This window comes from Ailuropoda melanoleuca, chromosome 16 (genome assembly GCF_002007445.2).
Source record: "Ailuropoda melanoleuca isolate Jingjing chromosome 16, ASM200744v2, whole genome shotgun sequence".
NCBI classification, from domain to species: Eukaryota; Metazoa; Chordata; class Mammalia; order Carnivora; family Ursidae; genus Ailuropoda; species Ailuropoda melanoleuca.
Genome location: NC_048233.1, coordinates 74,808,919 through 74,823,123, shown reverse-complemented (window position 1 = coordinate 74,823,123; position 14,205 = coordinate 74,808,919). Strand labels below are relative to the sequence as shown.

Sequence of the window (14,205 nt, the reverse complement as noted above, 5' to 3'; positions counted from 1 at the left end):
CATGACCTGAGCTGAAGGCAGATGCTTAACTGACTGAGCCCCCCCTTTTAAACTTTTTTTTTTTTAAGATTTTATTTATTTATTTGACAGAGATAGAGATAGCCAGTGAGAGAGGGAACAACAAGCAGGGGGAGTGGGAGAGGAAGAAGCAGGCTCCTAGCGGAGGAGCCTGATGTGGGGCTCGATCCCATAACTCCGGGATCACACCCTGAGCTGAAGGCAGACACTTAACCGCTGTGCCACCCAGGCGCCCCTAAACTTTTTAATTTGACATAATTGTAGATATACAGGCAGTTATAAGAAATAATAGTGAGTGAGAGAGAGAGAAAGAGAGAAAGAGCATCATGTGTACCCTTTACCCAGCTTCCCCCAATGGTAACATCTTACAAAACCATAATACACTGTCACAACCGGCATATTGCCATTGATATAGTCAAGATACTGAACATGTCCATCACTACAAGGATCTCACCTGATGCCCTTTTATAGCCATGTCCACCCCCCAGACCACATGTGATACACTTAACTCATTTACCTTGATTTCTGGTACTTTGCTCTAGAATCAAAGCAATAACAATAACACTGTAGTTTTCCTTGTGTCTTTTATCTAATGATCTTCTCTCGCTATTATTTCTTACAACTGCATGTAGATCTCCAGTTTTTTCAAAATAAAAAGTTTAATTTAAAATTATAAATATTAATTAACACAACACTCTTGGAGGCAAGTAATGGTTAGATCTGGTGAAATTAGCTCCTTTTATGGATAGGTAGGTTGAGGCATGGATGTCCTGGAATTTGCCTAAGGGTATAGCATGAGTCACTGTGCTCTGACTCAGATTCACTTGAATTTATTCATTTTCTCTCTCTTCTGAATCAACTGTTTATAATTATGATCTTCTAGATGTGAGGACACGAAAAGGAATTTTTTCTGTATCTGAGGTTTTAATGCCTGTTCTCTAGAAGCAGTGTGTATTGTGGCTAGAGCATGGACTTTGGCATCTGATCTGATTTTGAATCTTTCCTCCATGTGGGCAAGTCATTTAACCTCTCTAAGCCTCAGTTTTGTGATTTGTGAATGGGGATAATGATAGCACTTATCTTCATAGTGTCATTGTGAGAAATAAATGAGATAATGTATGGAAAAGTGGGTAGCACTGCCAGGTGTGTAGCAAATGTTCAATGAATGTTACATAAAAGTATTGCTTTAAATATATGTTATATTCTGCCACTTGTGTTTATCAGCTGGCAATAATTCAATAAATATCGGGATTTTTCTGCCACATACTTAAAAGGCTTTAAGATCACTGTTTACTTTTGGGATGTCTGCCTTCCGCTCAGGTCGTAATCCCAGGATCCTGGGATCAAGCCCAGTGTTGGGCTCCCTGCTTAGCGGGTTGTCTGCCCCCTCTCTCTGTCCTTTCCCCTGACTGTGCGCTCATTCTCGCTCTCAAATAAATAAATAAAATCTTTTTTTTTTTAAAGACCACTGTTTACTTTTGGGGTAAGGATACTTTCAAATTTAGTTGTATATAATTACTTAAAAATAGAAAGTAATGTTGGATTATATTTATTACAGTATTAATTTATATGAAAGTATTTGAAAATTTTTCCTGACTTATTTATATTTTCTCAGATTCATTCATAGAAAAATGGAAAGTGATTCTCAGCTATTGATTTCCTCCCTTAAATCTGCCCCCCAAAAAACATTACTTTCCATATTTTCCTCCTAGCATATGAGTACTTGAAAGTATCCTCAATTTTTTTTTTTTAAGATTTATCAATTTATTTGAGAGAGAGAGAGAGAGAAGGAGTTCAGGGTGGGTGGGGAGGGACAAAGGGAAAGGGAGAGAGAATCCTCAAGCAGTCTCCTCACTGAGGGTGGGGCTTGATCCTGGGACCCTGAGATCATGACCTGAGCTGAAATCAGGAGCCAGCTGCCCAACCACCCAACCGACTGAGCCACCCAGGTACCCTGAAAGTATCTTCAATTTTTAATTACATAATCACATAAGCTTCTTGAGGGCAGGAATGTTCTTGTTCAGTATAGCATCCTCAGTGCCTAGAATAGTGCTGAGTATATAGTAGATGTTCAATAAATGTTTCTTGGCTGTCATTACTTTTCTGTCCTTCTCCTCCCCTTAAGTGTTTTTTATTCAGAAAGTTGGGAAAATGGAATCCAGGTTCTACTCAAAGCTTAAAATGGCTAGGTTCTTAAATCCAGTGACTTATTTTGATTGGCTGAGAAATGTGATTGGCAAGATGGACGAGCAGCCGGACCTTTTAGCATAAGAGCTCTGCATTTAATAATTTGACTTCTTCTTTTCCTGAAGCCTTGAGGGAAATTTTTTCTTTCCCTATTCTAGTCAGCCAAGAACCTGACCTGGGCTGACTCTAACATTGGAGAACACTGAACACAGTATCTGCTGAGCCAGGGACTGGGAGTCAAGCTCTGTTCTGATACTATCTGAAGGAAAGCCTGAATTCAAATCCTGCTTTGGCTACCGACTCATTTTGCAAACCTAGATGCATTTCTTAACCTCTTCCAGGTTTTGTTTTTCTTAAATAATCTCATCTCAATAATCTCAGTAATCTCATCTGTTTTGGGGCTTGTGAGGATTCTTGGGTTAATGTTCTCACAGCATTTTACAGTACTGTTGCTGTGGCTCCAGGGGTTTCCAGGAATACTGGGAGCAGTGTGTTACTCCTGGGAGGAGAGTTACAGTGTTCTTTTTCCCAAAGACTGTGCAGAAAACAGAAAGATGCCATCCTTCGTGATTTGAAATCGGCTCTACTTCAGCCTCCTAGTGTTGGTGGATGAAAGGTATGTTTTTCCAAAGTCATTAGGCCTGTTTGCCTGGGGCAGCTGGGGTCAGTTCCCAGTTCTGGGGTTAAGGTGTTTTTGCCTCTGTGAAATTTCTTCCATCAAAAGCTGCTTTTTTTTCTTTGCTTACTAATGGAAGATCTCTTGCCATTTTTGTGCGTTTAAGGGTAGCCGCCTTGGCTTCTTGATTCTCTTGATAGCTTGGGACTCAAAAATTGAGCTTCAGTTTCTTCTTGGTTCTGTGGTTTCTTCCTTGCTCTTCCTTGTGTTTCCAGGGGTTCTCGTGTTCTCAGTACACATCTTCCCCGGAATAGTTTGCAAATAAAACTTCATTTCGTTTTTCATTATCTTTCTGAGGTAAGTGGCAATAAGAAAGATTGTCAGTCTCAAATTTGGGACTTACGGCTTTCTGTTTCCAGGGTTGATCACACTTTGTGTTCGAGTACAAACTGCTGTGTTCAGACATTAGGTTACATTGTTGTGAGTTACTCGAGGAAGCCCTAGTAAACAAACTCTGTGGCGGAAAATCTAGTGTTTTTTCCTCCTCTTTATTGTAATAACGGTGATTAGAATTTAGTTTTGTGTCTTCAAAGCATTTTATAAAGCTTGTTAGCCTATTTGTGAAAAACCCTGTAGAGGTATGTCCTTTTCTGAGTTATATGAAAAACATTGGAGGTGCTGGTGGATATGAGAACAAAAAAGAGGTCATACTGCTTGCTTATCTCTTGATAAACTTGGGCTGACCACCTTTGTACCAGGTACTCGCTTCATTATTATCTCTTAGCCTGACTTTCTAGATGGAGACAATTGTATTTTGGAGTATTTGTAATTCTGAACATAAATGTTGTGCATATCTGCAGTAGGAATGCAGATTCTAATTATTAGCATTTTATTTCTGGGCTTTTGGCTTTTTATAAAGGGTCTGTGTATAATTTTGATTGTATTGGTTTTGATTCTCTCAAGTTATTTGCTTCCAGTTTGTGAGGTGATTAATTAGAAGCACTCTCTGATTCTGCTTCGTGGCTCCTGTGATTTCCTTTGCACTGTCTCAGAGCTGTGGGTGCCAGACTTCTTTGTGCAAACTCCCATTTTTTGTGTACTGCCCTTATTGTTGGTTCTTAACTTGGCTTTTACTTCCAAAAGTAGTAAGTCTGCCTTGAATTTTTTTGTAACCATTTCTTCTAATATATTCCAAGGACATGATTCCTTTAAGGTACAAAAAGGGTGCTATTACTTTCAGTTTGTACATGGAGAAAAATGAAATTCAGCACCAGTGTGATTTGTAAAAGATTATGTAACAACTCAGTGGTAAAAATCAGTCATTGAAACTTCTTAACCTCTTCATGTTATCTTTACCCATTAAATCATATCGTTTTTATATCTGGCACTTTGAAACCTGAAAGATATTGTATCTCATACTCCCATCCCTGCTCTCAGAATATCCATTGCTTCTGTACTTTTTTCTAAATATGCTGTCTTTCAAATATGAAGCTGCCAGGCCTGGAACTGACACATCATCCCTTCAGCCCCATTCTGTGGTCAAAATAAGTCACCAGGTCAGCCCGTATTCATAGGGTGAGAAATATATTATCTCTTAGTGGGTGGGGCCGTATGGGAGGAAGGTAGGAAGGAATTGATGGCAATTGTCTCCGGAGAGAATCTAGCACAGGATGGTAAACTAACTTGGAACTAACTCTGGCAGTGTAGGGAGGTCACTAGCACTGGTGCCTGCCACATGGATGAGAAAGGGTTGACATGAGACTATACGTGTAATAGTCCCCTTCTTTTCTGAGATGTATTTATGTTGTAGTCCATGTTTGACAAAAGAGTATGTACGGGTTTGACAGTATGCAGGATCACATCTTCTGCTGATTAAATTTTTCAAGATCTGTGTTCTCTCCTAGCAGCCAGACAGAAGTCAATGTACTGTGGCATCTTATCTCTATTTCTTATTGAGAAGTAATTTTTCTTACTTCAGTGGAGTTGGTAGTTTTGTAGGGTAAATACATAGTAGCTGAATTTTGTGATATACTCTCATATGGTACTTTATCAAATTCAATTATTTTTGGTCAAAGGGTTTATAGTCCTTTTTTCTCTCAAAAACTATGCATTGCTGTAAAGGAAGGAGTTCGAGAATTTTTTCATTTTTCCTAACTGTCATTCTTTCATTTCTTCTCCTTTGAGGAAATGAACATTACAAATATAAAGCAAGTGGATTTCCAGTTGATATTGTAAGACAGTGAAACATTTATTGAGGGCCTAATACATGTGAGGCTAGTAGATGACACAGAAGAGAAACTGAATAGGAGGTTGTATCTCAGGCACTATGGAGTTTTCTGTAGTAATTAAGTATCCAGATTCTGGAGCCAAACTGCCTGGGTTTGAATCCTGAATGCGCTACTGATTGTGTGACTTGTTCCCTGGGGACCTCATGAACCCTGTTGGAGGGGCTGTGAGGATTATAAATTAGTTACTTAATTTAAAGTGCTATGAACAGTGCCTGGGACGTGAAAAGCATTATGAAAGTGTTAGATATTATTATTTTAAACATTACCTTGTGGCTTTAAAAAAATTTTTTTAAAGATGTCAATACTCAGATCTTTTATGTGAAATAGTTTGGAGACTGCTGCAGTGGATAGTTCCATTTTGCCTAGAAGAATTTGTATTAAATTTAATTTATCTGATGGTTTACAGGACTTCACGGCCTAAAATTTTTTATTTTTCTTACTGTTACTTTAATTTTAATCCTTCATTACAGAATGAAATTATTCTAGTACAAGCATTTGAATTCTAGAATAGGGAGTACTTTTCATTTGGTCAATCTTTTAATCCTCACGGCAACGCTAATATATATATACCATCAGTGGTCACATTTTATAGATGAGGAAACTGAAATGTAGGGAGGTTAGGTAACTCTTCCAAGAAACCAAGAAACCTTCTTTTACCAAGCAAATGACAGAGCTGGGATTCATTCGGCCAGTCTGATTTCAGGGCCCATATACCACTATACTATGTTATCTCTTACCTAGAAATTAATGGATAGAAAAATATTTCTCTACCTAGATTTTTTTTTAAAGATTTTATTTATTTATTTGACAGAGAGAGACAGCCAGCGAGAGAGGGAACACAAGCAGGGGGAGTGGGAGAGGAAGAAGCAGGCTCCTAGCGGAGGAGCCTGATGTGGGGCTCGATCCCAGAGCACCAGGATCACGCCCTGAGCCGAAGGCAGATGCTTAACGCCTGCGCCACCCAGGCGCCCCTCTCTACCTAGATTTAACCACAGTTATCACTTTGGCATATTCTGGGATATCTTTTAGAAGTCCATACACAGCACATACACAATTCAGGTAATAGTTGATATTTTCCTGCTTCCAGGTGTGTTTGCCTTCAGAATGTGTTCCCTGTGTCTACCTGTTCTAGATTTGTGTTGCTTTGCCCCAAATTCTTTGCCCACCTCTAATCTCAGTCTCGTCTAGGAGTCAGGCAAGAGCTACATGGAGGCAGGTCTGGTCACTCACTGTGGTGCTCACATTTTGGACTTAGCTCTTATATAGTGTTATTTGAAGTGTCCTAAAATGTTTTGTAAAAAGTCCTATTAATGAAAACAGAGCTGCCAGTTGTAGAAAACTGTGTGTATTTCCACCCACATGGAGTTTCTAAAGAGTACTGGGCTACTTTTAGGCCTCTAATTAAAGGCTTGACATTCTGTCACTAATTTTCCAGTTGTTGAGAGAGCTTTACTTATGCAAGTAATCCTAGATTTAGTATTTAAAGAACTAATTTTTTCTTTTAAAGAGTTAACCTTGGTATGAATCCTCTATGTTATGGAATATATGTTAGTATTACATAATTGATCTGACTCTTAGACTTCCTGCATGGTTAATGCAGTGGAGAGAGATCCAGTTACTCAAAGAAATGAGGTGATTGTACTCCGTTTTAACAGTCCCTTCCAGATCTAATTGTTTTCTGAGTCACACCCCTGGAATGCTACTGGAAGGGAAGATTTGGGATCTGAATTATTAGCCAGGTTGCAGATACAGTTCTGAGTTGTTGGTTCTGTTTTGTATTTTTTTAAAAAATATTTTTTAAATTTATTTGTCAGAGAGAGAGAGAAAACAAGCAGGAGAGCAGCAGGCAGAAGGAGAAGTAGGCTCCTCGCTGAGCAAGGAGCCCGATGTGGGACTCGATCCCAGGACCCTGGGATCACGACGTGAGTTGAAGGCAGACTTTTAACCTACTGAGCCACCCAGGTGTCCTTCTTGGTTCTGCTTTTTAATTCACTTTACTTGAGAGGTAGTTCAGATCTCATTTTATTATTATTATTATTATTTAGAGGGGGAGAGAAACAGAGAGAGGGAGGGAGAAAGAGGGGGGAGAGGCAGGGGGGAGAGAGAGAGAGGAAGAGAGAATCTTAAGCAGGCTCCACAGCCAGTGCAGAGCCCAATACAGGGCTCGATCTCACAACCCGTGAGATCATGACCTGAGCCTGAATCAAGAGTCGGATGCTTAACTGACTGAGCCACCCAGGTGCCCCTCATTTAATTATTTTTGCCACAGAGATATACTTTATTTTCCTGAGTACTTTTTACTTTGTTGTCCGGTAATAGCCTTTGAAATGTTTCTTAGAAAAATCTGCTACTCTTGGGAATTGTTAGCATCTTGTGCCTCTGGGGTTTTAGTTGGCTGTATTGTTTGGTGAGGGAGACCATAGTGAACCCCAAAGAGGATTCAGTACTAATGACAACAGTAACAGCAACGATGTTGACACTCTACCACTCTTTCCCTATTGGAGCTTCACAGCAACCTGATAAATAGATACTGCTGTTCCTGTTTTACAAAGAGGAAAACTAAGTCTCAAAGAAGTTAGTAACTTGCCTGAAGTCCTCCAGGGAGAAGGTAGAGTAAAAAGGTCCTAGCATTAGAGGATCACATTGCTAGGGGAAGCTGTAAATCTAACTTTTAGTTCCTGCTGTGTTGTGGGATACTCTGTAGGTGATTTTTATTAGTAGCTGTTCAATACACTTATGCCCTAGAATGAAGGAGACAAAGTCTTTAAAGTTGGTTTATCTTCCCATCTTTTTATCAGTCATGTTGGGGGCGTGGAACGTGTGGAAAGGGGCATTTGTTTTATGTACACATCTCAGTTGTGTCCTTCCGGTTCTCCTTGCATAAGGCTTTTGGTGACCGAGAATTGATTCTGGGGACTGTGTAATGGCATCACGAAGACTATTCTTGGCACCCTTTGTCTCAGTCTGCTTTAAGGGACAGATTGGGAAACTTGTTTCTTCCTCCTTTTTTTAAAAAGAGGAATGAAAAACACACTTGACTGGCACTTCCTCCTCAGCAACGGGCCTGTCTGACTTCAGTCTGATTTAGCTCCTTTTGTTCCTTATAGAGAACAAAGTAAAATCTCTTCTCAGGTAGCTGTGAGGAGTGTAAGTCCCTTATCCTTTCAAAGAAACAGAGCAAATATTTTTCTTCAGACAAAAGAGAGACTGTGCGATTGTTTTAGGCCCCTTTGACTTCCTGGTATCAGTCCAGTTTTCTCATTTGAACTTTTAGTGTGTTTAGGTCGTTGGGAATTGATAGACTCTTTGGTAAGCCTGAACTTGAGGTTTTTAGTTTTCTTGATAACTGAATCTTGGAGCAGCTCTTTCCTCTTCCAATTCCTTTAGGAACTTTAGGTTGTGTCATAGTTTTCTGAATCATACGATGTTTGTGACCAATATTTCCTTCCTCTTGAGTTAGGTCAGGTCAGATTTTGTTTGTACTGCTGCTGTTTTCACTGTATGTTTTAAGATTATAAATGGTTTAAATGTATTTCTGCGAAAGTACTCTTACGTCACACTCTAAGACAAGCGACCCTCCAAACTCATTTCTTCTGAACTTCTCTGTATTAGGTAAAATAATTATGGGCTCAAAAAACAAATAAGACTCAATAAAGGGTTAAAGTGAACTAATGGGAACTGTATTTCTGGCACCTTCCTGGTTAGTAATTATTCAGCTGTGTGGCAGTTTCACTTCCAGACTTTTGGTGCTAAATCATGAATTGTCAGGGTCACCAAGTAGATTATTTCTTTCTAGTTATTTCGTCCTTAGTTTCTTCAGGTAGGCCTAGAGCATGTTGACATTTTCAGTGTGTACGTATTTATTCCGTGCACTAATGAGGGATGAGAGCAGTACCATGAGGATATAGACCAGAGTTTGTTCCTTCGTTACTCCTTAGAGAACTTTGCTGTATGTGTCTAGGAACTTGGAATTGTGTCTTTCTGTAGAATTTTTCTGACTTTCTGCATTTTAATATGCCAGGGAGAAAACTCTTTTCAGCACAGGCTATAAATATTTTTCCTTCTGTCTGTATTTGGATACATCTAGTTGTGTACTTTTCAGATTGCAGCCATTTGTGAAATGTAAAGAGCCCATTGTTTCACTTTTTACAGTAAGCATTTATTACTTTTTAAATTAAAAAAGTGAAAAGAACACTGCCTTTTCTAATTATTAAATCACTTATAGTCCCACCACCTAAAGACAACCATGGTTAATATTTATATTTCTTTTGTATCATTATTTTCCTCTGTATATATATATATATATATATATATATATCCCAATTTTGTAAATATATATATTTACAAAATTGGGATCATACTGTATATGTAATTTTGTATTTTGTTTTTTTCACTTAACAGGTATTTTTTTCACATCATTAAATTTTTAAAATAAATTTTGAATAGGTAATACATTTCAAAAGTAAAAATAAAAATGATTCAAAATATTGAGAAGTCTTGCTTCCATCTTTGTCTCCATTCATCTTGTCTTGCTTCCATCTTTGTCTCCATTCATCTTGTCCCTTCAGTCCCTAATGAGTGACCTTTTAATTTCTTCTCTTAGCCAAAAGGTAGCATTACTATACATAGTGTTCTGTACCTTGCTTTTCCCCTCTCTTCATAATATTTTATCTTGGAGATCTCTTGTTATCAGTACCCAGAGAATCTTCCTTACCATAGATTAGTCATCTAGTCCCCCCCTCTTTTTAAAAGATTTATTTATTTATTTATTTGACAGAGAGAGAAGAGACAGCCAGCTAGAGAGGGAACACAAGCAGGGGGAGTGGGAGAGGAAGAAGCAGGCTCCCAGCGGAGGAGCCCGATGCTAGGCTCGATCAGACCCTGAGCCGAAGGCAGACGCTTAACTACTGAGCCACCCAGGCACCCCATCTAGTCCCCCTTTTACATAGACACTTGGGTTGTCCCCAGTTTTTGCTGTTACAAACAATAAGACAGAAGTAGTAATTAAAGGGGGAAAAAACCCACTTACTCTGTTTCGGTTTGTAGGGCAAAATTCTTTCCAAAGGAATGCCAGCTAATAAATGTAGAAGTAATGATGGCATTGGAAAATCAACATTTTTTCATTTTTAAATGAAATAATTCAAGAAAGACTCATCAGTGACTGCTAAACTATTAAAAAGTTGAGAAGAAGCAGGATATTCACATGATGCCAAATATTAGCCACAGATTGTTAATTGTAAAGGGGGGACTATACCTTTATAAAGAGAGCTCTTTCAACTATAAACTCAACCAAGTAGTCACATTTTGCCAAATGATCACATAATTTACCAAGTCCCACTAAGTGGGACAGCCTGAGAACACGTGCCACCTGCTGTGCTACATTGTGAGGCATTCTTGCTGGAAACACTCGACCTAAATCTAATCAGTGTTTTAGACCTAACCTTCTGTTTATAGGAAATGTAAGGGATAGAGAGGTGAGCTAAATGGCACTGTGAAGAAACAAACAGACAAAACTAAGATGTAAGTCATTCTCAAGTCACCTGTCCTGGGCTTTAAAAAAGCTTGTGTTGTGGGCTCCTGGGTGACTCTTGAGTTCGGCTCAGGTCATGATCTTAGGGTCCTGAGATCGAGCCTTGCGCCTTGGGCTCTAAGATGAGGGTGGGCCTGCTTAAGATTCTCTTTCTCTTGGGGTGCCTAGGTGGCTTAGTCGTTGGGCATCTGCCTTGGGGTCAGGTCATGATATCTCGGTCTTGCAGTCGAGCCCCACGTTGGGCTCCCTGCTCAGCGGGGAGCCTGTTTCTCCCTTTGCCTTCTGCTCCTCCTACTTGTGCTCTCTCTGTCAAATAAATAAATAAAATCTTAAAAAAAAAAAAAAAGATTCTCTTCCCCCTGCCACTCCCCCTCTTAAAAAAAAAAAAAAAGGAAAAACCAACCAAAGCAAAACTTGGAGGCCATTCTAGGGTAAAAGAGACTAAAGAGACACGACTGACATCCAAATTCATTGCTTGAGTTTTGGTTGGATTCTGTTTGTTTGGTTTTTTTTTAAGCCAACTATTAAAGGCATTTTTTAGACGGTTGGGGACATTTGAATGAAGACTGAGTATTAGATGATAATCAGTGTACTGACTGGTATTGTGATTATGAAGTCAAATGTCCTTATTCCTAGCAGATGCACAGTGAGGTATATAGGGTTAAAGCATCCTGAAGCCTGATGAAATGTTCAGAAAAAAATGAAACACAACACAAATGTAATGTTCTTAGAGCTAGATAAAGCAAATGTGACAAAATATTAACAATTCTTGAGTCTAAGTGGTGAATAGTATGTTTATTGTACTGTTTTTTCAACTTTTCTGCACATTTGAAATTTTTCATAACAGTTGAAGAAACAGTGCTATAGTGAATAACGTTTTACATGTATTTTTCTGAAATGCCGTTTTATGGGTTGCATATTCCATTGTATAGAGGAACCACAATTCTTTAATTGTTGCATGTGTGTATATTTTGCTGCTAGTTGACATTTTAATTGAATTTTTATCTTGTGATAGTTCTATGCCCTTATGGCTTGTGGTGGATGAGAAAAGGGAACTTAATTCTTTTTCTTCTCTTTCATCCTCTCTGCTACTCTGGAACTTTAGTGGAGAAGAGAAAGAGAGAGTGAGAAAGATAGCCCAAAGTAGTCCTTATGCACTTGCTTTTAGGTAGGAGATGGAGTTGAAGCTACTGCATAAGAACCAGACTTTGGGGCGCCTGGGTGCAGCTCAGTCGGTTAAGCATCTGACTCTTGGTTTCGGTGCAGGTCATTATATCAGGGTTGTGAGATAGAGCCCTGCATCGGGCTCCGCGCTAGGCATGGAGTCTGCTTAAGATTCTCTCTCTCCCCCTGCCCCTCTCCCACCACCCCTAAAAAAAAAAAAAAGAACTAGAACTCAAGTTACAGACTCTTAAAATCGGTTACCTTTTCTTTGGCTTAGAGGCTGCCCAATTGATAAGGAGGGGACTGGTGGCTAGGGAGGCAGTGTGGTGCAGAAGGGAGGGAAGGTGCTGTGTTGTCTTTTGTTTTTGACAGGTTTTTAGACCTTTTTATTAGTAACAGAAGTTCTTCCTGCCTGATAAAATAATAAGAGTAACTGCTTTAGAGAATGTTATATTCTTTAGATAAAAGGCTGAGCTACTTTTAGGGATGAGATGTTTTTGTTACCATATATGTTAACGAACTACAATTTAAAAAAAACTTGAAAAAGGGTGAAATAGTTTTGGAAGAAAAGTTCTGGGAGAAGGGTCCCTCCTGAGAGAGTGTCATTAAATATGAAAAAATACTTACCTCTTTGAGCTAGAATCATATTTGCAGTGGGAAGCTTCTCTGATTGCAGGAGATGTTCTTTGGCTTTAATGTCCATCCTTTAGATTTCCATGAAGACAACTTACAAGGACCTGAATGGCCTCATTTTAGCTGCTTCAGCTTGTGGAGCTTTTGCTCGCTCCTTCCCTTCCTGTGCCTGGTGTGACAGTGGCTACTGAGCGCCATGAAGGTTGTTCCAGAGAAGAATGCTGTCCGCATCCTCTGGGGGCGAGAACGGGGCACTCGGGCCTTTGGAGCTCAGCGGCTTCTGCAGGAGCTAGTGGAAGATAAAACTCGGTGGATGAAATGGGAGGGCAAGGTAGGAAAAACAGATATTTTTGACATTGGATTTGTAAGGGTGACAGCAGAATGGGGTTTTAGAATGGGCTAATTATGTATAGTTGGGATATAATTTATTTTGTATGAGAGAATTGATATATCTAACTTAATGGAGTTTTAAAAATAAATTTGGAAGAATTTATGGGCTAGAAATATCTTTTCCCTTTAGAGCTAGGCATTTTTCTTAAAGGTAATTTGGATTTTTTTCAACTTGTGGCTTGATCATTGTCTCCAGTTTTTCACCTTATACTGAATACTAATCTACAGTGGCTTGTGTGCTTTTGAGATAGAGTGGGCCATAGTTTATAAATAATGTATTTTAACTTTTTTTGGTTTGTTTTTCAGAGAGTAGAACTGCCAGATAGTCCACGCTCTACCTTCTTACTGGCCTTCAGCCCAGACAGGTACCTAGTGTTTATCTATAACTTAAGACTTGCTACAGCATTGCTTTCTGTATATTTGGCCTAGCTCTGTAACATCCCTAAGGGCCCTTTGAAGCTTTGTGTGGACAGAGCTTTGCCAGTGTATCAGAAGGGGAAAGAAAGTAGATGAGCAGTGCTAACCATAGAAGTAACGGGAATAAGCAAAGGAAACAATGGACCTTGAGCATTGAAATTTGGAAAGTTTATCAGTTAAAATCCTTTGCCAGTGTGATATAGGCCACTGATGGCATGATAATTTTTCCAGCTGGAAAAAAATAGTCTCTAAGGGGGGATGTGTGTCGTTTGGGGACAGTGTGGAGAAGCCAAAGCTTTTAAGGATCAGAATACTTCTGTTGTTTGTAATGCCTAAGGTTTAGTTTTTCCACGCTGGGGTGGGGAATACTTGAAAGACGATTATCCAGAACTGATAAAGTTTGTTACCCTCCTACATGCTTCACATTCATTTCCTACTCTTTGATTCCCTAGGACTCTGTTGGCCTCCACCCACGTGAACCATAATATCTATATTACGGAGGTGAAGACTGGCAAGTGTGTTCATTCCTTGATTGGACACCGCCGTACTCCGTGGTGTGTCACTTTTCATCCCACCATCTCAGGCCTTATTGCTTCTGGCTGCCTAGATGGGGAGGTCAGGATTTGGGATTTGCATGTAAGTATTTCTATTTCTTTGGTATTCTAAGTGCAGAGAGTTGTTTACCAGTGAGTTCTTAACTGAACGAGAGACTAGCCAGGTTTTTAGGACTACATCTGAGTTAAGTGGTAGTCATTGCCCGCTTAAATAATGGGAAATCTAGTCCATATTCCTCCGTTTTAAGATGAACACCCTATTTAACTATTCTTCCATCTGCCCATTGTGATATAGTACAGGAGGTTCTAAAATATGTTCAGGATAGGTGCCTTTTTTTTAGAGCAAGGATTGTACTATATTCTGATCATGATTGCCAAAGCAATATGCTTCTTGTCCTGAAAACTTGC

The 14,205-nt window shown here is 39.3% G+C and overlaps 1 protein-coding gene across 13 annotated transcripts in view; it reads left to right on the top strand.

The window, feature by feature from the left end:
* Positions 1–14,205, top strand: part of AMBRA1 (autophagy and beclin 1 regulator 1) — a 167,422-nt gene that overhangs the window by 15,646 nt on the left and 137,571 nt on the right. For 12 of the 13 annotated variants that reach the window (XM_011227947.3, XM_034644732.1, XM_034644731.1 and 9 more), the window contains 3 exons: positions 12,514–12,767; positions 13,133–13,191; positions 13,696–13,879. In XM_011227947.3, coding sequence (XP_011226249.2) covers positions 12,633–12,767; positions 13,133–13,191; positions 13,696–13,879 — 378 coding nt within the window. In that variant the 5' untranslated portion in view covers positions 12,514–12,632. The remainder of the gene's footprint in view (positions 1–12,513; positions 12,768–13,132; positions 13,192–13,695; positions 13,880–14,205) is intronic. The other variant, XM_019802146.2, reaches the window with a different exon arrangement.